Source organism: Phalaenopsis equestris, unplaced genomic scaffold (genome assembly GCF_001263595.1).
Source record: "Phalaenopsis equestris unplaced genomic scaffold, ASM126359v1 Scaffold000224, whole genome shotgun sequence".
NCBI classification, from domain to species: Eukaryota; Viridiplantae; Streptophyta; class Magnoliopsida; order Asparagales; family Orchidaceae; genus Phalaenopsis; species Phalaenopsis equestris.
Window position 1 is genome coordinate 4,871,123 of NW_018164666.1, and position 18,417 is coordinate 4,889,539.

General features: G+C 32.4%; 1 protein-coding gene across 1 annotated transcript; it reads right to left on the reverse strand.

Annotated features, from left to right (window-relative positions):
- Positions 1-2,615: 2,615 nt before the first annotated feature.
- LOC110023373 (mannosyl-oligosaccharide 1,2-alpha-mannosidase MNS1) lies at positions 2,616-16,233 on the reverse strand. The gene is made up of 14 exons (XM_020722761.1): positions 15,761-16,233; positions 15,219-15,266; positions 14,972-15,139; positions 14,716-14,828; positions 14,254-14,319; positions 13,896-14,067; positions 6,723-6,812; positions 5,681-5,805; positions 4,965-5,030; positions 4,630-4,738; positions 4,431-4,529; positions 4,067-4,147; positions 3,811-3,981; positions 2,616-3,093 (listed from the first exon to the last, which is right to left on the reverse strand). Exons 1-14 carry the CDS (start codon positions 15,917-15,919, stop codon positions 2,845-2,847), a joined length of 1,716 nt encoding a protein of 571 aa, XP_020578420.1. The 5' UTR covers positions 15,920-16,233; the 3' UTR covers positions 2,616-2,844.
- Between the last annotated feature and the right edge of the window lie 2,184 nt (positions 16,234-18,417).

Below are 18,417 nucleotides of genomic sequence, written 5' to 3' on the forward strand. Positions count from 1 at the left end.
AATATATACATATATATATATTTCATTCTTTCTTGTTCTCCTTATATATATATATATGTATATATATATTCTTTTTTTTTAAGGAATGACCGGAGGCTATTATACGAGCCCCGAACATCCCTCATGGGGGGAATCGAACCCCATACCAAAAAGGACTTACAACTGATAAGCAGATGTCCGACCAACTGATCTGAGTACGCGACACACACACGCACACACAAATATATATATTGCTCAAGACTTAAAACTCTCAGCCAATCAAACTCGACTTGAGCTTGGAGTATTAGGGATCTTTTCCAGACATCTGATACTTTCGGATGAACACTCTACACCACTTCTTCCATCCTCTCCACATTCTCCACACGAGCCAGCAACTTGTGCATCCCCTAGCCAAGTTGGATCCTTGCTGACCTAGTGAAGAAACTCTCAATTTCATCCAAGCGGCGAGCCAAACATCCAACAATTTTTTGGGGCTCATTATTTGCTTCACTGTGTGTCTCAGAAGCATCGTATGGACAATCAACTGTGTCATCCATGCTCGAGAGCCAGTTATCCTCTCCTGACACCTAACCTGCTGTCACTAGGGCCCCTGTCGGATTCTTGTTTATGCCAAAAGAAAGCCAAATCATCATTCAGGGTTGCCAAATTTAGGTCATCTGCACCAAGAAATATCGTAAAATAATAATGTTTTATAAGTGAGGTCAAATCGCACAAATAAAACCAAAGCCACTCTTATGCAGAAGCTGATTCCACTCAAATATTGTGATCGTTGTAGCACTTTCACAAAGACACACTGGTGAAGATGGTGGGAGATACAATAAGCCATTTAAGTGACCTACCCAGCCAGAGAGTCTTGCATCACAACTGATAGTTCAACGAGCGGTTTAGATGTTAGGTCGGTCAGTTGAATGCTCTTCCACCTAGTCTTGAGTAGTGAATCAAATAACCCCTATCTGATCTGAAATAGTGAGTGCAAACACTTTCCTCTTCTTCACGACAACTTTTTTCTTCCTTTCACCTTTTGGGTTGTTCCATCTTTTCAATTATTTGAAGGCAAAACTTATTGAATATTTTTTAGGAACACCACTCAAGAGTTTCGATATGTTATTCATCACAACACACGAAAGTTAGGTAACTCAAAAAAGGAAATATGCGAAGCAAATTAGGCAAGAGGAGTCCCATCATGCCCTATTTATAAGAAACAAATGCATGAAAATCAAGGGAGTTCAATTATTGAATCATTATTTAAAATCAAATGTGATTTATTTTTGTATTAAATTCTCTTATTCTTATCATGTCTCTTTTAAGTAATAAGAGAAGCATGAAACTAAATTTGTACATAAGAAATGTGATGGGAAATCTTAAATGAATCCAATGGTCTAGAAAGAGTACGGCAAATCGACCAAGTGAAACAATATGAGTCCGGTCGACGAGCTAAAAATCGAACGGACCACAAGATGGGCAAAAGACGACATGATCATACAAGCACGAGATATTCAACCAAAACAAGACAAATCCGAGCTAACAACTAAAGGAGAGCTGACCGAATGTGATAACCTACCCTCTAACAGAATAGATCCAAGGGAAGATACGGTTCCCCCGTATCTCCAGCCATCACAAGTAATCCCAGAGGGATCTCACTAGTTGTCAAGAATCAATAGCACAGCTAGATAAGCCGATTGACCCACGCTGACCAAGCTCATCTAACCAAGTTGATCCCACCAAACCTAAGCTAAATAAGCTTAGTCAACCAAACCATAAAGCAACCGAACAATGAGCTCATATATAAAATACCAGAAATATCAAAGATGCAACAAAGTTATGATATCATCACTATACCCTATCCTCTATAAATAGAAAAAATATTTTATGAATAATACATGACAGATAATTGTTCTTTACTTTTCATTCCTCTCTCACTCTCTCTCTCCTTAGGCTCTATTCATTGGGAGTGATTCACAAACAAATCAGGATCCATCATTAAATTTTGGCTTATTTTCAAACTTTTGAGTTTTGGATTCAAATGGCAGCCCACCTTGTTGCTTGCTGGTATATAATCGTACTAATGATTGATGTTTGAAGCCAAAGCAACCTACCATCTGTACAGTTAGCTGACAAAGATGAGTTCGGTTTCTATTTATCTATGTGATTTTGTTTTTAAAGACTAAAAAAATAGAATAATTTAAGAGTAGTTGATTTCATACAAATTTCATTTAATTTTATGATGTGAAGCACATTACTTTAGTCAATTATAACAATTTAATCGAAGCCTGATTATACTTGATTCAGCTAAGCAAATTGTTAAACAGACTTATAAAATGGCGCGACACGTCTCAATTGATGATTCTTTGATTCCATATTTATAGGTTTTTTAGCTGATATAAAACAAGTTCTTTTTTAATCTAAAAAACAAACATATAATATACATATAGATATGTATATGCATATATGCATCTGCACGCACACACGCATGCCACTGACCCACTCATCATACAATTTGAGAAGAAACCTAAAAGACTTGGTGGCCTAAAGTTGCAGTCCAGCCAAACAAACTATATCATTTAGGATTCTTAGATGTGAATCATGCATTCAGAACTACATACAGGATGACAAAATAAATCAAAACACAATTTATTTCCAATAGTCAGGCTCACATTGTTCTATGTAAAATAATATGATATCTGAATGTAAACAGCATAGGAAGAACATCTGAAATGGCCTTATAAATATAACAGCTTTAAACATCACAGTTATCACAACAGGGCCCTATTAATCAATCGCGATGAAGCTCATAAAACTAAACACTAAAATCTATCAAAAATTTTGAAGACTTTTTAGGCAAAGTTATGCTCCTCCCTGCTTCCTTCCAAAGAATTTATTCGGAGGATTTGGGGTAGACTGCGCAATTGAAGTTGTTGTTGTCTTTTCACCTTCACCATTTCGAGTAACAATTCTTAGAGGATGAGCTTCTGTGTTGAAAACCCACTCATCCAAGGAGATGACAGATGGCGGTGAGAAAAGGAGATAGAGATACTTCAGAGTTTCAGCGAGAAAGAAGCTCTGCATCATGTTATCCTTAGTTCCGGTATTTACCTGAGATTACAAAAAAAAAATGATACACTACAAATGAGCCAAAAGCACTCATCTAGTATGAAAAAATTGGGGAATTTCATACATAACACCCTATTCTAAAGAATTTACATATCTAACACTTAAAGTTTACTTTTTTTGCATTTATACCAACAAAATCTTTCATGTCACATCAAAAATACATACGAATTGAGTGGAATGTATGGAAATGTTCGGAAAATATTATTCAAACTTTTGATTAGAAGATTAATTATGCAGAATAGTGTGTGAGGTACAACAGAAGGCTGGCCTGAAGAAATATTTAGAAAGTTCTCATTGTGAACTTAAATGCGCCATTTTGCTCATAAAATACTAGAAAGGAGTGTTCGAATACAATAGCATATTAAGTTGAAATAAAATCAAGAATCTAAAGCCACCGGGTTTGAGTGCACTCCCTGCCCGAAATAAATGGGGCATTTACATACAAAGCACATAGTTCTTAGGCATTTACATATCTCACGCCTAAAATTTCATATTTACATGCTTAGCACTCAAATCTTTAATAAACCATTCAAAAAAGCACTTTTATCACTTCTTAAAAGTAAAATACACATTATCAGGCATAGGTTTAAAGCACCAAGGTGCTATTATGAAAGTTTAGGTATGAGATATGTAAATACACAAGAATTGTGTGCTATGTATGTAAATTTCCCAAAGAAGGTGAAGAAGACTCGTACGTACATCCTTCAGTCCAACATAGCCAGAATCAATGCGAGAATTCTTCTCAAAAGCTTGGAAGATATTCCAACCCCATTCCTTGTATGTTTTATTCCCAGTAATGCGCCAGAGATACATTAATGATTCGATGGTTTCTGGTCTCAATATGTTCCATGAAGTTCCAACATGCATATCCTGCAGTTTTTTAAGGTGTTGAAGAAAATGTTGAATGAATATATTTCAATCTGCAACAATGGCTGCCAGTATTCACTCAGCTGACCTGTCCTTCATGGAAGAAGTAGTTTTCTCCAGCCAATTTTGTGGGAGTTGTTTGGTAGAAATTGTAACAAGTCCAAGCAAGCTGTAGAAAGATTATAGATATAATATTTTTTTACAGAGAAAGGTAAGAAGCTAAATGTACTTTATAACCTAAACCACTTAAAATTTTATAAATTCAGGGATTGACAACAAGCTTGCTCTATATGATAAACACAAATTCAAAGAAAGAAAATACAAAACGACATATAATTCAATGTTTGTATAACATAAAACATATAAAATGCATATTAATGCAAAAGATGAACACATAAAACAACTAAGATCCATGCTCAACAGGAATAAAAAAAAGATGAAACAAGCCATACCTCTTCGGCAAGTGATAAAATTTTTTTAGCATTTTCAGAGTCATAGCCAGAAGAACCTAAAGCCAACATTCCTGGAGCAAAGCATGCCAGTTCATCCATCTGCACAGATTATAGAAATAGCAAAAACTATTAGTTTACAAATATGAAAGAGTTTATAGATGCATTCAAAAGAAGTTGCATAATCTTAAAAAGATTTTACCTTGTCAGACAGATAGTCACCATTCTTCTCACAGATATAAGTGAAGGAAGATGGTTTGCTTTTACGAACCAGACTTTGCAGTCCTTTCATGGATGTCTCCCACATTTCTCTACATAAAAGTGAGAAGAAGAAAAAAAAAATGAATGTATGCTCCACTAGTTAATCCATCAATGTCTAATGTATGCAAGCTTTTCTGTCTTCTTTTGTAAGTAAATAAGGATTAACTACAGGGTTAAAAGTATCAAGTTATGATAGAATCATTGAAATCTTCAAACTAAACGGAGAGATTTACAGTAAATCTGACAATAAATTACAATTGTCACCATTTATCTCACCTGTAATGCTTTACACTCGCAGTTTTATTGCCCTGCACCCAAGCTTTAAGAAGATATTCGTAGAAGCTGCAGCACAGATTTTCACAAAATTTTGAATTCAGTAACGGTGACATGACATTAAATTGAAAGGCATTTTATGTGGGGCGGTGCATTTGGTCGGTTATGTTGGATTGGCTGACAATTAAACCCAACCAAATAACAGATAGAACAAAGGATACCAAGTAATACATTGAACACAACCAACTCAAACCGCAATAATGGTTCAATTTCTTTGATTTGGTTTTGGTTGAACCAAATTTTGAAATACTAAAAATGGATTGTGCATTTGCTCACAGTTTGAAAAAATTGGTTAAAAAAAGCTTGTTAAACTAATTGGTTGATTGATTTGACTTAATTGCATTTTTTTTTTCAAAATCAGTAACTATAATCTAAAAGAAACGAGCTTTAATCTAAGACAAAAAAATGAACCGTGATTTCTTAAACCAAACCAAACTAATGAATTTTAGGAACTGTCCTTACTTTTATTTTTATAATTGTGGCGGGATTTTATTGGAAAATCTGCAGCCAAATTACTTGCATGTATTGTAAGATGATCCAAAATTAAGCTAGCATATATACATTTGATTCAGATTGCAACTTAACTAAATTTAATACTTCTCGTAAGGAAAAGAGAGACATTAAGGAACAATGTTTAAAAACAGAATAAAGCATGGTACCTATCACCCATCGCACCAAAAGTTATTTGTGAGCGTGAAGATGTCCCAGAATGAGGACTTATGTAGATGGAAAGTAGACCGTCACTCGGAAAGGTCTTCTGAAATTGAGATATTACATTTTCTACCTACAAAGAAAACAATATGATCCAAAAACAAAAACATGAAAAAGTGAACTTCATCAACCTTGAATTAAGATAAATACTCCAGGAATTCAATACCATTCTTATGAAAGAAATTTGGAAAAGAGAGTTACCCCGCCAAAAAAAGAGAAAACCTACATCTTCACCAAAGGTGAGTATTTCTTTACATATCCCCAATACAACAATACATTCTTGCTTCACATTAAAAGCAAATGAAAAAGAATAATAATTTGAAGCCACGAGTATAGTTGTCTAAGACTAATTTCAAAATATTCAAAGGAACTCCTAACAATTAAATTTTCCAAAATTTATCATAGAACTTAATACACATAAAGAACAAAAATATTGTATCCGAATGAAAAGATTGGATAGAAAACTTAAAAAAAAAACTAAATAACAGGATTAAGTTATTAATTAAAATACTATAATTTTCATGCTAAGTGAAAATATTTTTAAAATATAGAATATAACTTTTCAAGATGTTTTATGTGCACAAATTATGAATTTGAAATATATGAAACAATCAAATACTATTAAGGAATAGATTGTGCAATTTGCCTAGTATGTTAAATTAAAATGAGAAATCTTGGCTTAGACCTTCACAAAAAATATATGAGTATATTACAAATTACAAGCGAGCTATCAAACATAGTTACAATTCTTTGAAAAAGACAGGAAAAAAAACAAAAAGCAGAAATAATACATTAAAGAACATAGGGTTCATGTAGAATACTAGCCTTTAAGCAAGCTATTATGACAAAATAAAGAAGTAAATTGTGAAAGCAATAAAAAGCAAATGTTTTCCAACATAATCAAAGCCTTGACAAGTTTAAATGCCCCCTAGACAAAACATAGAACAAAGGTAAGACCAAATAGATACACTTTGATTATTTCAGACATACCTTCTGTTGGTATTTTGGGTCTCCGGACCTCTGAGATAAAACTATGAATTCAAGTTGTTCAGTTCCAGAGTCTGCAAGGATACTATCTCCCTGTGAAAAGCAACAATGTATTTCAGTTGATGCATAAATAAAGCAGTTTAGGTTTTATTTGATTACTAAAACGTGGAGATTACAAATGCCTAAAGGCCAACGAACGTCCAAGAAATTAGAAGGGATGGAATATAAAACTGGATTCATTCTACATAACAGGACAATAGATTTTGGTAAGCTGAAATACAAAAAATTTATACATTAATATTGTAGCCCCCTAATGATGATGATGATTTGACAAATGGATTGCATTTAGAGTAAAAGATGTTGGTTCTTGAGATTTATGCCAATCTTTTACTTCGCTATAATTCTAAAATATAAAAAACAGAATATTTTATGATTTTTTCTTTCATCACAAGCATAACAAATGACCCTTCTGAAATTTAGGGCCTGTTTAGGATTAATTTTTGTTTTTAAAAACAAAAAGAAAGATACTGCTTGTTTGTCTGTTTTTCACCTGTTTTTTAAAATTTGTTTTTAAACGCAAGTGGTTTATTTGTGAACATATTTTCTGCATTTTCAAAAAAGCCAAAACACACTAGGCTTTCAATTAATAATTTAATTAACTTAATTTAATAATTACGAACTTGGTAATTATTAATTTTAAATAATAATTTAATTAAATAAATTAGTAATTATAAAACTTTAAAAATAAATCTACGTAATTCACTAAATAATTAATCAATTAAACCCATAATAATTCAAATAAAATATTAATCATTTAATTAATTAATTTAATAATTATAATTTAATTAATTAACTTAAAAATAATATACTTATTAACTATTTAATTTTTAATTAGTAGTTATGAAATTAAATTATTTAGCTTAATAATTATAAAATTTAATTAATTGACTTAATAATTATTGAATTTCAATTAATAATTAAATTAATTATCTTCATAATCAAGAAATTTAATTACTTAATAATTTTAAATTCTAATTAATTAATAATTTAATTATTAACTTAATTAATTAAACCCTTAATGATTCAAATGAAATATTAATCATTTAATTAATTAACTCAAAGATTATAATTTACTTAATTAACTTAATAATTGTATACATATTAATTATTATTTTTAATTAATTATTATAAAATTAATTAAAAAACTTGATAATTATAAATTCAATTACTTAATAATTTAATTAATAAACTTAATAATTATAAACTTATTGATTATTTAACTTCAATTAGTAATTTAATTAACATAATAATTATAAAATTTTATTAACAAATCTATTTAATTTTTTAAAACTATAATTTTTTCTTTAAAAAAATAGAAAATATCCAACCAACCATATTTTATATTTTTTAAAAATATATAAATCATAAGAGTATCAATGATGTTTTCTAGAAATGGAAAAAAAACAAAAATAGAACATTCTGAAAATAAATAAATAAAAAACAGAAATTAAAAAGTAATCCCAAACAGGACCTTTATATTCTGTTTTTATCTCTACCTGAATTGTGCAGTATGCAGTTTAATTAACCATATTCTTACTACAAGTAATATAATTGCTATAAACTTATCATAAAAATGCTATGAAATATATGTTCTTTAGCTAAGTGCAACATTCGAAATTATTCTTTATGGATGAAATATGTTATAATTTATACTATTTACTATAATTACTTCGCTGTAGTATTTTGATATAAAATGGTACTAAAGTTCATATTCTAGTTTTATCTCACCTGCTTCCCTTTCTTTTCAATTAATATCGTCCATCTTTCTCTCTCTCACTCATTTGATTCTTTCCTCTAGCCCATTTTTGGTTTATCTTAAAAAGAAGATTTGGGATAGAATAAAGATCAGTTGGGGGACATATCATGACAACCCAAAAAATAAAAGGAAGGATTTCTTAGAAGATTGAGCAAAGGGTATGTTATGACTAGAAGCCTGGAGATTTCAGGCCAAGAAATAAGGGCACAAAAGAAATGAAAAAAAAAAAAAAAAAGATTTCGGGATAACTCAAGTTTCAACTGCAATTTCGATGGTTAATATAAAAAAAGCAAAACATTTAGGCCAAATGATATACAAAGCTTCCTTACAAAATTCTACTCCCTCATGACTAATAGAATTTCCAATAACAAAAGAATACATCGCATGACTGAGTGATATCGTGTGGGAATGATAGAAGGACAAGTTGGGATGACAATTTCTCATTCATGCCAACTGAACTTAACAAGAACTTCATTCAAAACCTTTTAAAGCTCTTCCACACAACCTTTTTGAAGAATCCTTGTGCATCCTTTGAAATTTTATTTAAATTAAGAAAGGAAAATGCAGTCTTTGGCTTGGTATAAAACTCCAGTTCTTATGAATATTTATCAAATCATGGGCATTGGCCTGTCTTGATCTAATCCCACAAAATCATGAGGTATGAGGGTATTGGAAGATTTGAATCCCATTACAAATGAATTTATGATGGCAGATTTGTATATACTAACTTCTTTCTTGAAACAGTCCTTGTCGAGACAAACACCGCAAAAGCTCCACCAAAATCCCTCATTTAAATGGCCGCCTATGACTTCCAATTGTGTCGAGCCTTTTACAGTTGCTTATCCACTCAATATTGTTTTAAATAATTTCTATATAACTCAACAATAAAATAAATAAATAAGTGATAAAAATTAAAAAAAAATTTTAAAAAAAAACTTCTTAAATAACTTCATCCATATGTCAACTTCATCACTTAAAAGTATCTTGAGTTGTAAATTAACCCTGAAAATAAACCTAAAGAAATGGCATCTTCCTTATAAATGATTAGAAGGAATAATGGAACTTCGAGGAAGGTAAAACTACCATCCTAAGTCATATGCTTTTTGCACTAAAGCTTTGTTAAGGATAAATCATGTGATTGATGACTATTATCTTTATATCAATCTAAGGGGATAGAACATTGTGAACCTCTTTAGTCTTATGATACGATGTTCAGAAAGTGTATTGCCAAGAAAGTGGCTCTCGATCTATATATATATATATATATATATATATATATATATATATGAAGAGAGAGAGAGAGAGAGTTGAATACATGTAGGAGGCAGCAATTTTAGGAAAGGAAAAATATCAAGGGGCATTTACATACATAGCTCCCAGTTCTATGGATTTACCTATCTCACACCAAAACTTTAATATTTACAAGTACCTATCTCACTGAAACAGTCCTTGTCGAGACAAGCACTGCAAAAGCTCCACCAAAATCCCTCATTTAAATGGTCGCCTATCACTTCCAATTGTGTTGAGCCTTTTACAGTTGCTTGTCCACTCAATATTGTTTTAAATAATTTCTATATAACTTAACAAAAAATAAATAAATAAATAAGTGATAAAAATTAAAAAATTAAAAAAAAATTCTAAATAACTTCATCACTTCAAAAGTATTTTGAGTTGTAAATTAACCCTGAAAATAAACCTAAAGAAATGGCATCTTCCTTATAAATGATTAGAAGGAATAATGGAACTTCCAGGAAGGTAAAGCTACCATCCTAAGTCATATGCTTTTTGCACTAAAGCTTTGTTAAGGATAAATCATGTGATTGATGACTATTATCTTTATATCAATCTAAGGATAGAACATTGTGAACCTCTTTAGTCTTATGATACTATGTTCAGAAAGTGTATTGCCAAGTAAGTGAGCGCTCACAACAGAGTGAGGGAAAGGATGGATTAAATGAGAGAATATATAAAGAGAGAGAGAGAGAGAGGTGAATACATGTAGGAGGCAGTAATGTTAGGTAAGGAAAAATATCAAGGGGCATTTACATACATAGCTCCCAGTTCTTATGGATTTACCTATCTCACACCAAAACTTTAATATTTACAAGTACCATAAGAAAAATAACACACATTATCACCTTTCAATAGTCAAAATCATCTTTTCATCCATAGGTAAAGTGCTATGCATGTAAAAATGAAACTTTAGGTGTGAAACAGGAAAATTTATAAGAATTGTATGCTGGGTATGTAATTTTCCCAAATAACAAGTATCAAATTTCCTAGTAAGCAATCAAAAAACATTCTTAAAAGTGCCTTCCCAAACTTCCGCTTCCAAAATTAGGAAATACCACTTCCAAGTTCCACCCACTTTACAGAAACCAAACAGCTTCCAAGCTAGGGTACCCTTTCATTAACAAAAGATCATGCATCAAAATAAGAAAAACATTGCCAATAGAGATTGTGAAAATATGGAAGCATCTTGGTAATGATGGCATTCTTGTGGTAACTCAGCAAGTAGTACTAAGATTCATATTTCATCTATTTCTTCTGCCACAACAAAATTTTAAGTTGATTCTACAACAGCTGAAAAAAACTGTGTCCAGTGTGCACAAAAATTTGCTTCCCAAGAAGCATTTTTTCTTCATTATGTCAAGCTTAACGAAGGTCGAAGAAACTCCGATCATTTAGAGGCAATTCTAATTCTCTCTTGAAACATCTCTAACAGGGGATATAATTTTTCATCTTCCAATAGCATTCCTTGCATCAACTTCAAGTTCAAATGGCCACAACATTTTTGGGCGGTGGTGCATATTATAAAGTAGTATGTAAATTCATAATGACTTTACAACTCACACTTAGTGACTCTCTTTCCTTTTACCCTCTAGGGAGAGAAATAAAGCAACCCTAGACATGCAATTCTCTCCCATTCATGTGTGATCCAAATTTCAGGGGCCTCCACTTCGTCCTCTTCATTATTAGGAGTAGCAACTTAACTCCTTTTCTATCATTTTTCTTCTACTCCTACAATTGTTTCCATCTTCTTTCGTGCTCTAATGTAACTTTTTTTAAATAACACTACACATAATGTGCATTTATGATATTGTGCTTTTCATTTTATAATTACGTGTAGGCATGAATGAATTTTCTAAATTGTATATATAAATGATGATGTAAATTTTGCTAAATAGATACTCAACACATGCATCCGCCCCATTGCTTTGGATCATCACAAAACGACAAACCGCAAAGGTATTTTCTTTGACTGACGAAACCAGTGAGCATCCGTGTCTTGTCATATAAGAGGAAGTAGAATGTCTTTCTCAAATCCGCTGTCAAAGCAAAACGTAGGTCTTCCCCTGAACTCACAGTTTGTCCAAAAAAGTGAAGTTGCTTTATTTTTGCAGCTCAAAGACCGTGTTATCTTCTCTGCTAGACAACAGATTAAGAACTTTTCAAAGTACATTATCACTAAGTTATTGAGGTAGAGTTGCACTAGATAATCCATCATCCACATAAATTCAGCAAAGATTTTCCAAGATTATGAATTGAATGCCGATTCAATCAAACAAACCTATCCTTATCTTAAAGGTTTTCATAAATGATTCTTCAAATTTAGTGGTAGCTCACATTCAAGTAAAAAAAAATGGGCATTTGCATACAAACCACCTAGTTCTTATTTATTTACATATCTAACACCTAAACTTTAATTTTTACATTTATACAGCCAAATCTTTCATGTCAAAGAGGTTTAAGTAGAAAACAAGGACAACATAAAGGACCTTATGTGGAACTTCAAGGCTGCTCCAAAAAACTTCATCTGAACCTTTGATTGTCAACGCCAAAGCACATCAAATTTCTCAAGCCTATAAAACAGATTCAACTCTGAAGGACATCAGCGTTTTCAAGCCTGCCAAACAGGTAGGCAACTTAACTCTTACCCACCTGCCTTAAAAATACTGTAGGCTCCCTTATAAAGTTTTCAGTTCTACTTTGTCCAAATAGTGTATGCCAATAGTTAGATTCAGGATGAATCAAATTGAAGATAAAAAAACAACGCATTCCATTTTTTTACCAGCTTTGATGAAATCAAAGAGAATATATCTCATCATGAGGATGAATTAGTCAAAAACTACATTTTTGACAGAGAATCTGCCAAGACACTTAATTTTTGCCCAGAAAGTCTTATTTATTAATTGGCTCTAAACACAAAATGTGAAAAAGAATATCTTTCTGAAAACAAAAAATAAACTGTGGTTTCAAAATCCTTGTTTGCACTTTTGTTTCTGTCTGCATGTATCCCTTGCTAAAGGGTGTTTCTTTTCTAGTAACATTATTCTTTTTAAGTATACCTAGCTTGCATGAGAAAAGTTGAGAGTTGATTTTTTTTTTTTGACTCATATTTGGTCGAGACACAAATGTAAAACTATGTAAAAAATTGATAAAAAAATGAACCCAAAGATAATGAAATCTTGCATGCACTTTCAACTAAGAGATGATTACAATGGAAGAATGAAACACTACAAAAAATTAAGCATTGTAAGGACAGATTCATACAGAGTGGACATAAAAGAAATGAATTTATGTAAGATTAAAAATGAAAAGGTAGAAAAGAGAAATAATTACGCAACAAATTCAGGCCTTAGAAGAACAGAAAAAAATAGAAGAAAGAAAAAAGAATTGAGGAACCTTGTAAGGCAGGAAAAATCACAAAGTGAAGGTCACAAAAAAAGGTCTAATCTCAGCTAACTGAGTCATTCAGACAACCATTACAGGTAAAAACTCCAACTATTCATAGAAAAAGGCTATAAGATAAATTCAGTTTTCAATATATATTCATCTAAAGCGCCCTAAATTTATCTAAAAGGATAATCAAACAAACACATTAAACCTAACAAATCAAATCCTAGTTTAAATGAAAACAAATTCTAACATATTGAATGTAACATTAATATATATATATATATATATATATATATATATATAATTATATGTCTTTTATATATATATATATATATATATATATATATATATTATGCTGCATCATGAGTATTATGTCATATGGTTCAATTTGAAGTACACCAGTTTATGACAAGTTAATCATTATTGCGTGAAGAAACATAAAGGGCGCTAAAGAGAACTCATGGGCCACTCTATTGAATTTTAAACTTGAATTAAACAAAAGAACAACAGCGGATAACATAAAAAGACATCATTTCCCGATTTTAATTCATATTAGGACCAATTTCAATTTGGAAAAATAGTGACATGCCTGTCCAAAAAAATATTCACATTAAAAAGTGGTATTGAGTCATAGTTAAAATATGAGGCATAAGCATTTGTAGGTAGTGCCCGAAACTTACCCCTGCCCATCCAAAATTATGAGGATTCCCATGAGCTAAATTAATTCGGTTGTAAGGAATTCCCGTTGGAGTATTCCATGCAGGAAGCAACCTGTCGCCAATATCTCTCGCCTTCTCAAGAAATATTGAATCCCCAGAGAGATCATAAGCACTAAGTAGCCCACCAACAACTCTAGAAATTCATGTAGAGACATGAGATAAATATAACTAATGAGTTTCTAGAAATCTATTACATGACTAACCCTCTACACACTGAATAATGCGTATATAAAACTACTAATACAAAATTTTATTATATAATCTCTCTCCCTGGGAAAAGAAAGCTAAGAACTTGAAATATTAAACCTTGTAGAGCAACCTTATGGTCGTCTCAAATACACTTGCTTCATAGTTCTTGTTAAAATCCAAGGAATTAGCAATCCATCTGAAAGATAGAAAATCTCATATCAGATCCATAATTGTAAAACTTATAAACAGCATATGCATCATTTTAAATCAAACTTGCAAAATAAAAGATTAATGATTCTGCAAATATGAACTATATAAATGCTTATCAAGCTTTGGTTGAAGAAAGGGACAACTATTGTACAAGAGTAGAAGATTTGTGAAAGAAAAACCCAGAGTACAGCAATTTTATTGCAAGCAACTAGAACTAATGAAAACTAAAGTAATATGGAAGCAAAGCAAATTTTTAGCACGATAAAATAATATTAACAAATTAGATGAAGAAACAACATTTTCTTTAGTTCATCACCGACAATATCTATAATCATGCTGCACATAAATGAAAAATAAAATAAAAGTTAGGTTTTCTACTCACTCTCTGGCCTTTTGGAATTGATCCTTTAGGCCCATTATGTACAAAGTATCGAGGGAGTCCACAATCGTTGCTCCAAGGCCCCCAAAGGAGTTCACACCATTCTTTGATTGTGGCTGGAAAATAAAGAAAAAATGACACCTTTAAAGTTGAATCATCATGAAAATATATAAAGAACAGGAGCTCAGATAGAACGGAAACTTTGATATACAGTTAAACACTTTTTTTCCTTGAACTGCTGTTGTTATAATCAACAAACCTGAAGTTCATCTTCACCCCACGCATACTTCTCATAGGAATTCCATGCATGAAGCATAGCCTCTTTAACTTTTTCAAGACGTTCATTGTCAATAGGGTCAGAAGTAACTAAATTTTCATTTATTAATTTACCATCACCAGAGTCAACAGATTGCCCTAATCTTTGCAGCTGCAAGAATGACAAGCTTCAGCAAAAAATAAGAGGATAAGCTGCAGGAGAAGGAAGAGAGCACAGGCAACAAAGAAACCTTGTCTTTCAAGATGTCAAGTTCTTCCTTAAGTTTATAAATTTCATCCTGCACAATTCACAAATTAGAAGAAAGTAAGGCATTAGCTCTTTTCTGAGTAAATATTATTGCAAATATCACAAAATTTATTTTCTTGTAACTGAAAAACAATCCCTTTTCACATGTAAAAAAGGAGAAAGCCATCAAACAGATTTCCGCTAAACTATCGCCTAAATATGAAAACAAAAGCTAGATCCATGCCTGGAGAACAATTTATCATTTTTTTTTTCACGCAGTTGTTGAAGAGAAGTAAAATTCTGTGAACGTAATTTTCCTCTCTAAGATCTCTAAGAAAAAAAAAAAACAGGAATAGTTATTATTAAAATTTAGCAAAAGACATTAACCTTAAGCAGGCTTCATCTCAGCGACCTACCAAGAAACAGGAAAAAATTGAATTTCAACAATTTTAACACCGTTCTCTTCAATGATCAAAACAATAAGTTTATCTAGTAAAAGAAACAGACTTTAAGAAGAAACACAGAAAGAAGAATCATAGCATATACATCGTGCTCTCGGAGAAGGTTCTGACGGTCCCATACGGCGAAGCTCACGATTACGAAAGCAACCACTGCAAGCCCCAGCCGTTCCGGTCGCTTCAGGTAGTACGACGGCCGCAGGAACCGCCAACACCCATAGGACGAAGATGAACGGTTCCGCGCCATCTAGTTCTTTCCCCACCCAAATCCCCAAAACCTAACCCTAAATGCTCCTCAGATCGAAGAGATCAAAAGAGATCAAAGACAACGAAGTCGAAACAAGAGACAGACGACGACGACAGAATCGTGCTGGAGACCGTTTCCTTCAACGCAGGGAGGAGGACAGGAGACGTTGCGTTTCCTTCAACGCAGGGAGGGGAAGCGGAGAGCGTTTCCTTCAACGCAGTGATCTGCAATCCCGACGTTGCTTCCTTGCAAGCTCCAATCGCGGAGAAAATATTACTTCAGAAGTCCGAAGTGCGTACGGAGCTAAGCGGGGCATTCACTCCATAAAAAATAAGAAGTTCCAGTCCGACCCGCAAGCTTTTTTTTTCTTTTTTGAAAATAATTTTTCTCATCTAGAGTCAATTTTCTCTTTTTTTTTAATCATGTCGGGATTTCGCAGTGTTATGGCTTGTATGGGGCGGCTGCAGCTTATCCAGCTTACATTGATAAACAGATTATCCTAATAATATGTTAATGAGCAGCTGATCCGGATAAGCTGACTAGCTGTTCGGTTTGTGAGTTTGGAAAATAGATGATTCTGGATAAATCACTTCTTCTCGGTCACTAGGGCGACGATCCAGGGCTAGCGACTAGGGCAATGAGGGAAAAAAGAGGTCGCGAACGTGATGCGCAAGTAAAGGCCCTTGTTTACTATTTAGCCTAAATAGTGAAACGTAGGTTTTAAAAAGGCGGAGGAGATGCAGGAACCAAACAGCACGGCGGCGTTTTCAAAAACGCCGCCACACTTTTAAGCTACCCCAAACTAGTCACCTATCATTTTGATAGTAATAAGGATTTGATTCTATTTTGTTCATATTTGAGTATAATTGCGGTATTATTGTGACATTATTGAAGTGTTATTTGACTTGAGTTCTTGTCATGTTATTTCAGTTTTATTGTGGTGGTTATATGCTGGTGTTCGACTGTTGCTTTTATGAGATTTATGTTGTTTGCATGTTGGATTTTATTTTGAGCTTTTTCAAGCTATTATAATGCTCTTTTTTGGTGTTTTTCTAGTGTTACTTGGGTCTTATTTCGTTGTCATTGAGGTGATATTGTGGTTATTATGTTGTGGTATTCGACTGGTATTCTTGTGGTGTTATTACATTTTTATTATGGTTATTGTGATATTATTGTGGTGTTATTGAGATGTTATTATGGTGTTATTTGAGTGGTATTGCGGCACCTATGTGATGGCATTTTTGACTGGTGTTATTATGGTGTTATTGTGGTATTATTGTGAGGTTATTGTTGTGTTATTTGAGTTGTATTGCAGCAACTCTATAGTGGTATTTGACTGGTGTTTTTTCAATATTATTATAGTGTTATTGTGATATTATTGTGAAGTTATTGATGTGTTATTGTGATATTATTTGGGGGTATTACGTCAATTGTGGTGGTTTTCTCGTCTGGTGTTATTTCAGTTTGATTATGGTATTATTGTGGTATTATTGATGTGTTATTGTGCAATTATTATAGTGTTATTATAATGTTATTGTGGCATTATTGTGGTGTTATTGAAATGTTATTGTGGTGTTATTTGAGTGGTATTATGGTGGCTTTATAGTGATATTATCTACTGGTGTTATTATCGTAATATTAGGGTATTATTCTAGGGTTATTGAGGTGTTATTATGGTGTTATTTGAGCGGTCTTGCGGCGGTTATGGTGGTATTCTCGATTGGTGTTATTGTGTTTTTATTGTGGTGTTATTTTGGTGTTATTGAGATGTAGTTATTCACTTATTGTGGTGTTATTATGGTATTATTGTGGTATTATTGAGGTGTTATTGTGGTGTTATTTGAGTGGTATTGCAGCGGCTCTATGGTGTTATTCTCGACAGGTGTTATTATGTTATTATTGTTGTTTTATTGTGGGGTTATTTATGTGTTATTATGGTGTTATTTGAGTGGTAATGTGGCAGCTATGGTTGTATTCTCGACTGATGTTATTTCAGATTTATTAAGCTGTTATTGTGGTATTATTGTGGTGTTATTGAGATGTTATTGTGTAGTTATTATTGTATTATTATGGTGTTATGTTGGTATTATTGTGGTGTTATTGAAGTGTTATTGTTGTGTTATTTGGGTATAATTGTGTCAGTTGTGGTGGTATTCTCGATTGGGATTATTGTGGTATTATTAAGTTGTTATTATAGTGTTATTTAGGTGATATTGTGGAGATTGTGGTGGTATTCTCGATTGGTGTTATTTCAGTTTTATTATGTTATGATTGAAGTATTATTGTGGTTTTATTATGCATTTATTGTGTTGTTATTATGTTGTTATTGTGGTATTATTGTGGTGTTATTGATGTGTTATTAGAGTTTAATTTGAATGATATTGTGGAGTCTCTGTGGTGGTATTCTCGACTGGTGTCGTTATGGTGTTATTGTAGTATTATTATGGGGTTAATGAGGTATTACTAAGGTGTTATTTGAGTGGTATTATGAAGGCAGT

What these genes read in the sequence shown, in the direction of transcription:
- LOC110023373 (XM_020722761.1), bottom strand. Translation starts at nt 15,919, where the DNA reads ATGGCGCGGAACCGTTCATCTTCGTCCTATGGGTGTTGGCGGTTCCTG. An exon ending in ACCTTCTCCGAGAGCACGAT is followed by an intron (nt 15,267 to 15,760) that starts GTATATGCTATG and finishes TGAATTGTGCAG; the next exon opens with GATGAAATTTATAAACTTAA. An exon ending in TTGACATCTTGAAAGACAAG is followed by an intron (nt 15,140 to 15,218) that starts GTTTCTTTGTTG and finishes TCATTCTTGCAG; the next exon opens with CTGCAAAGATTAGGGCAATC.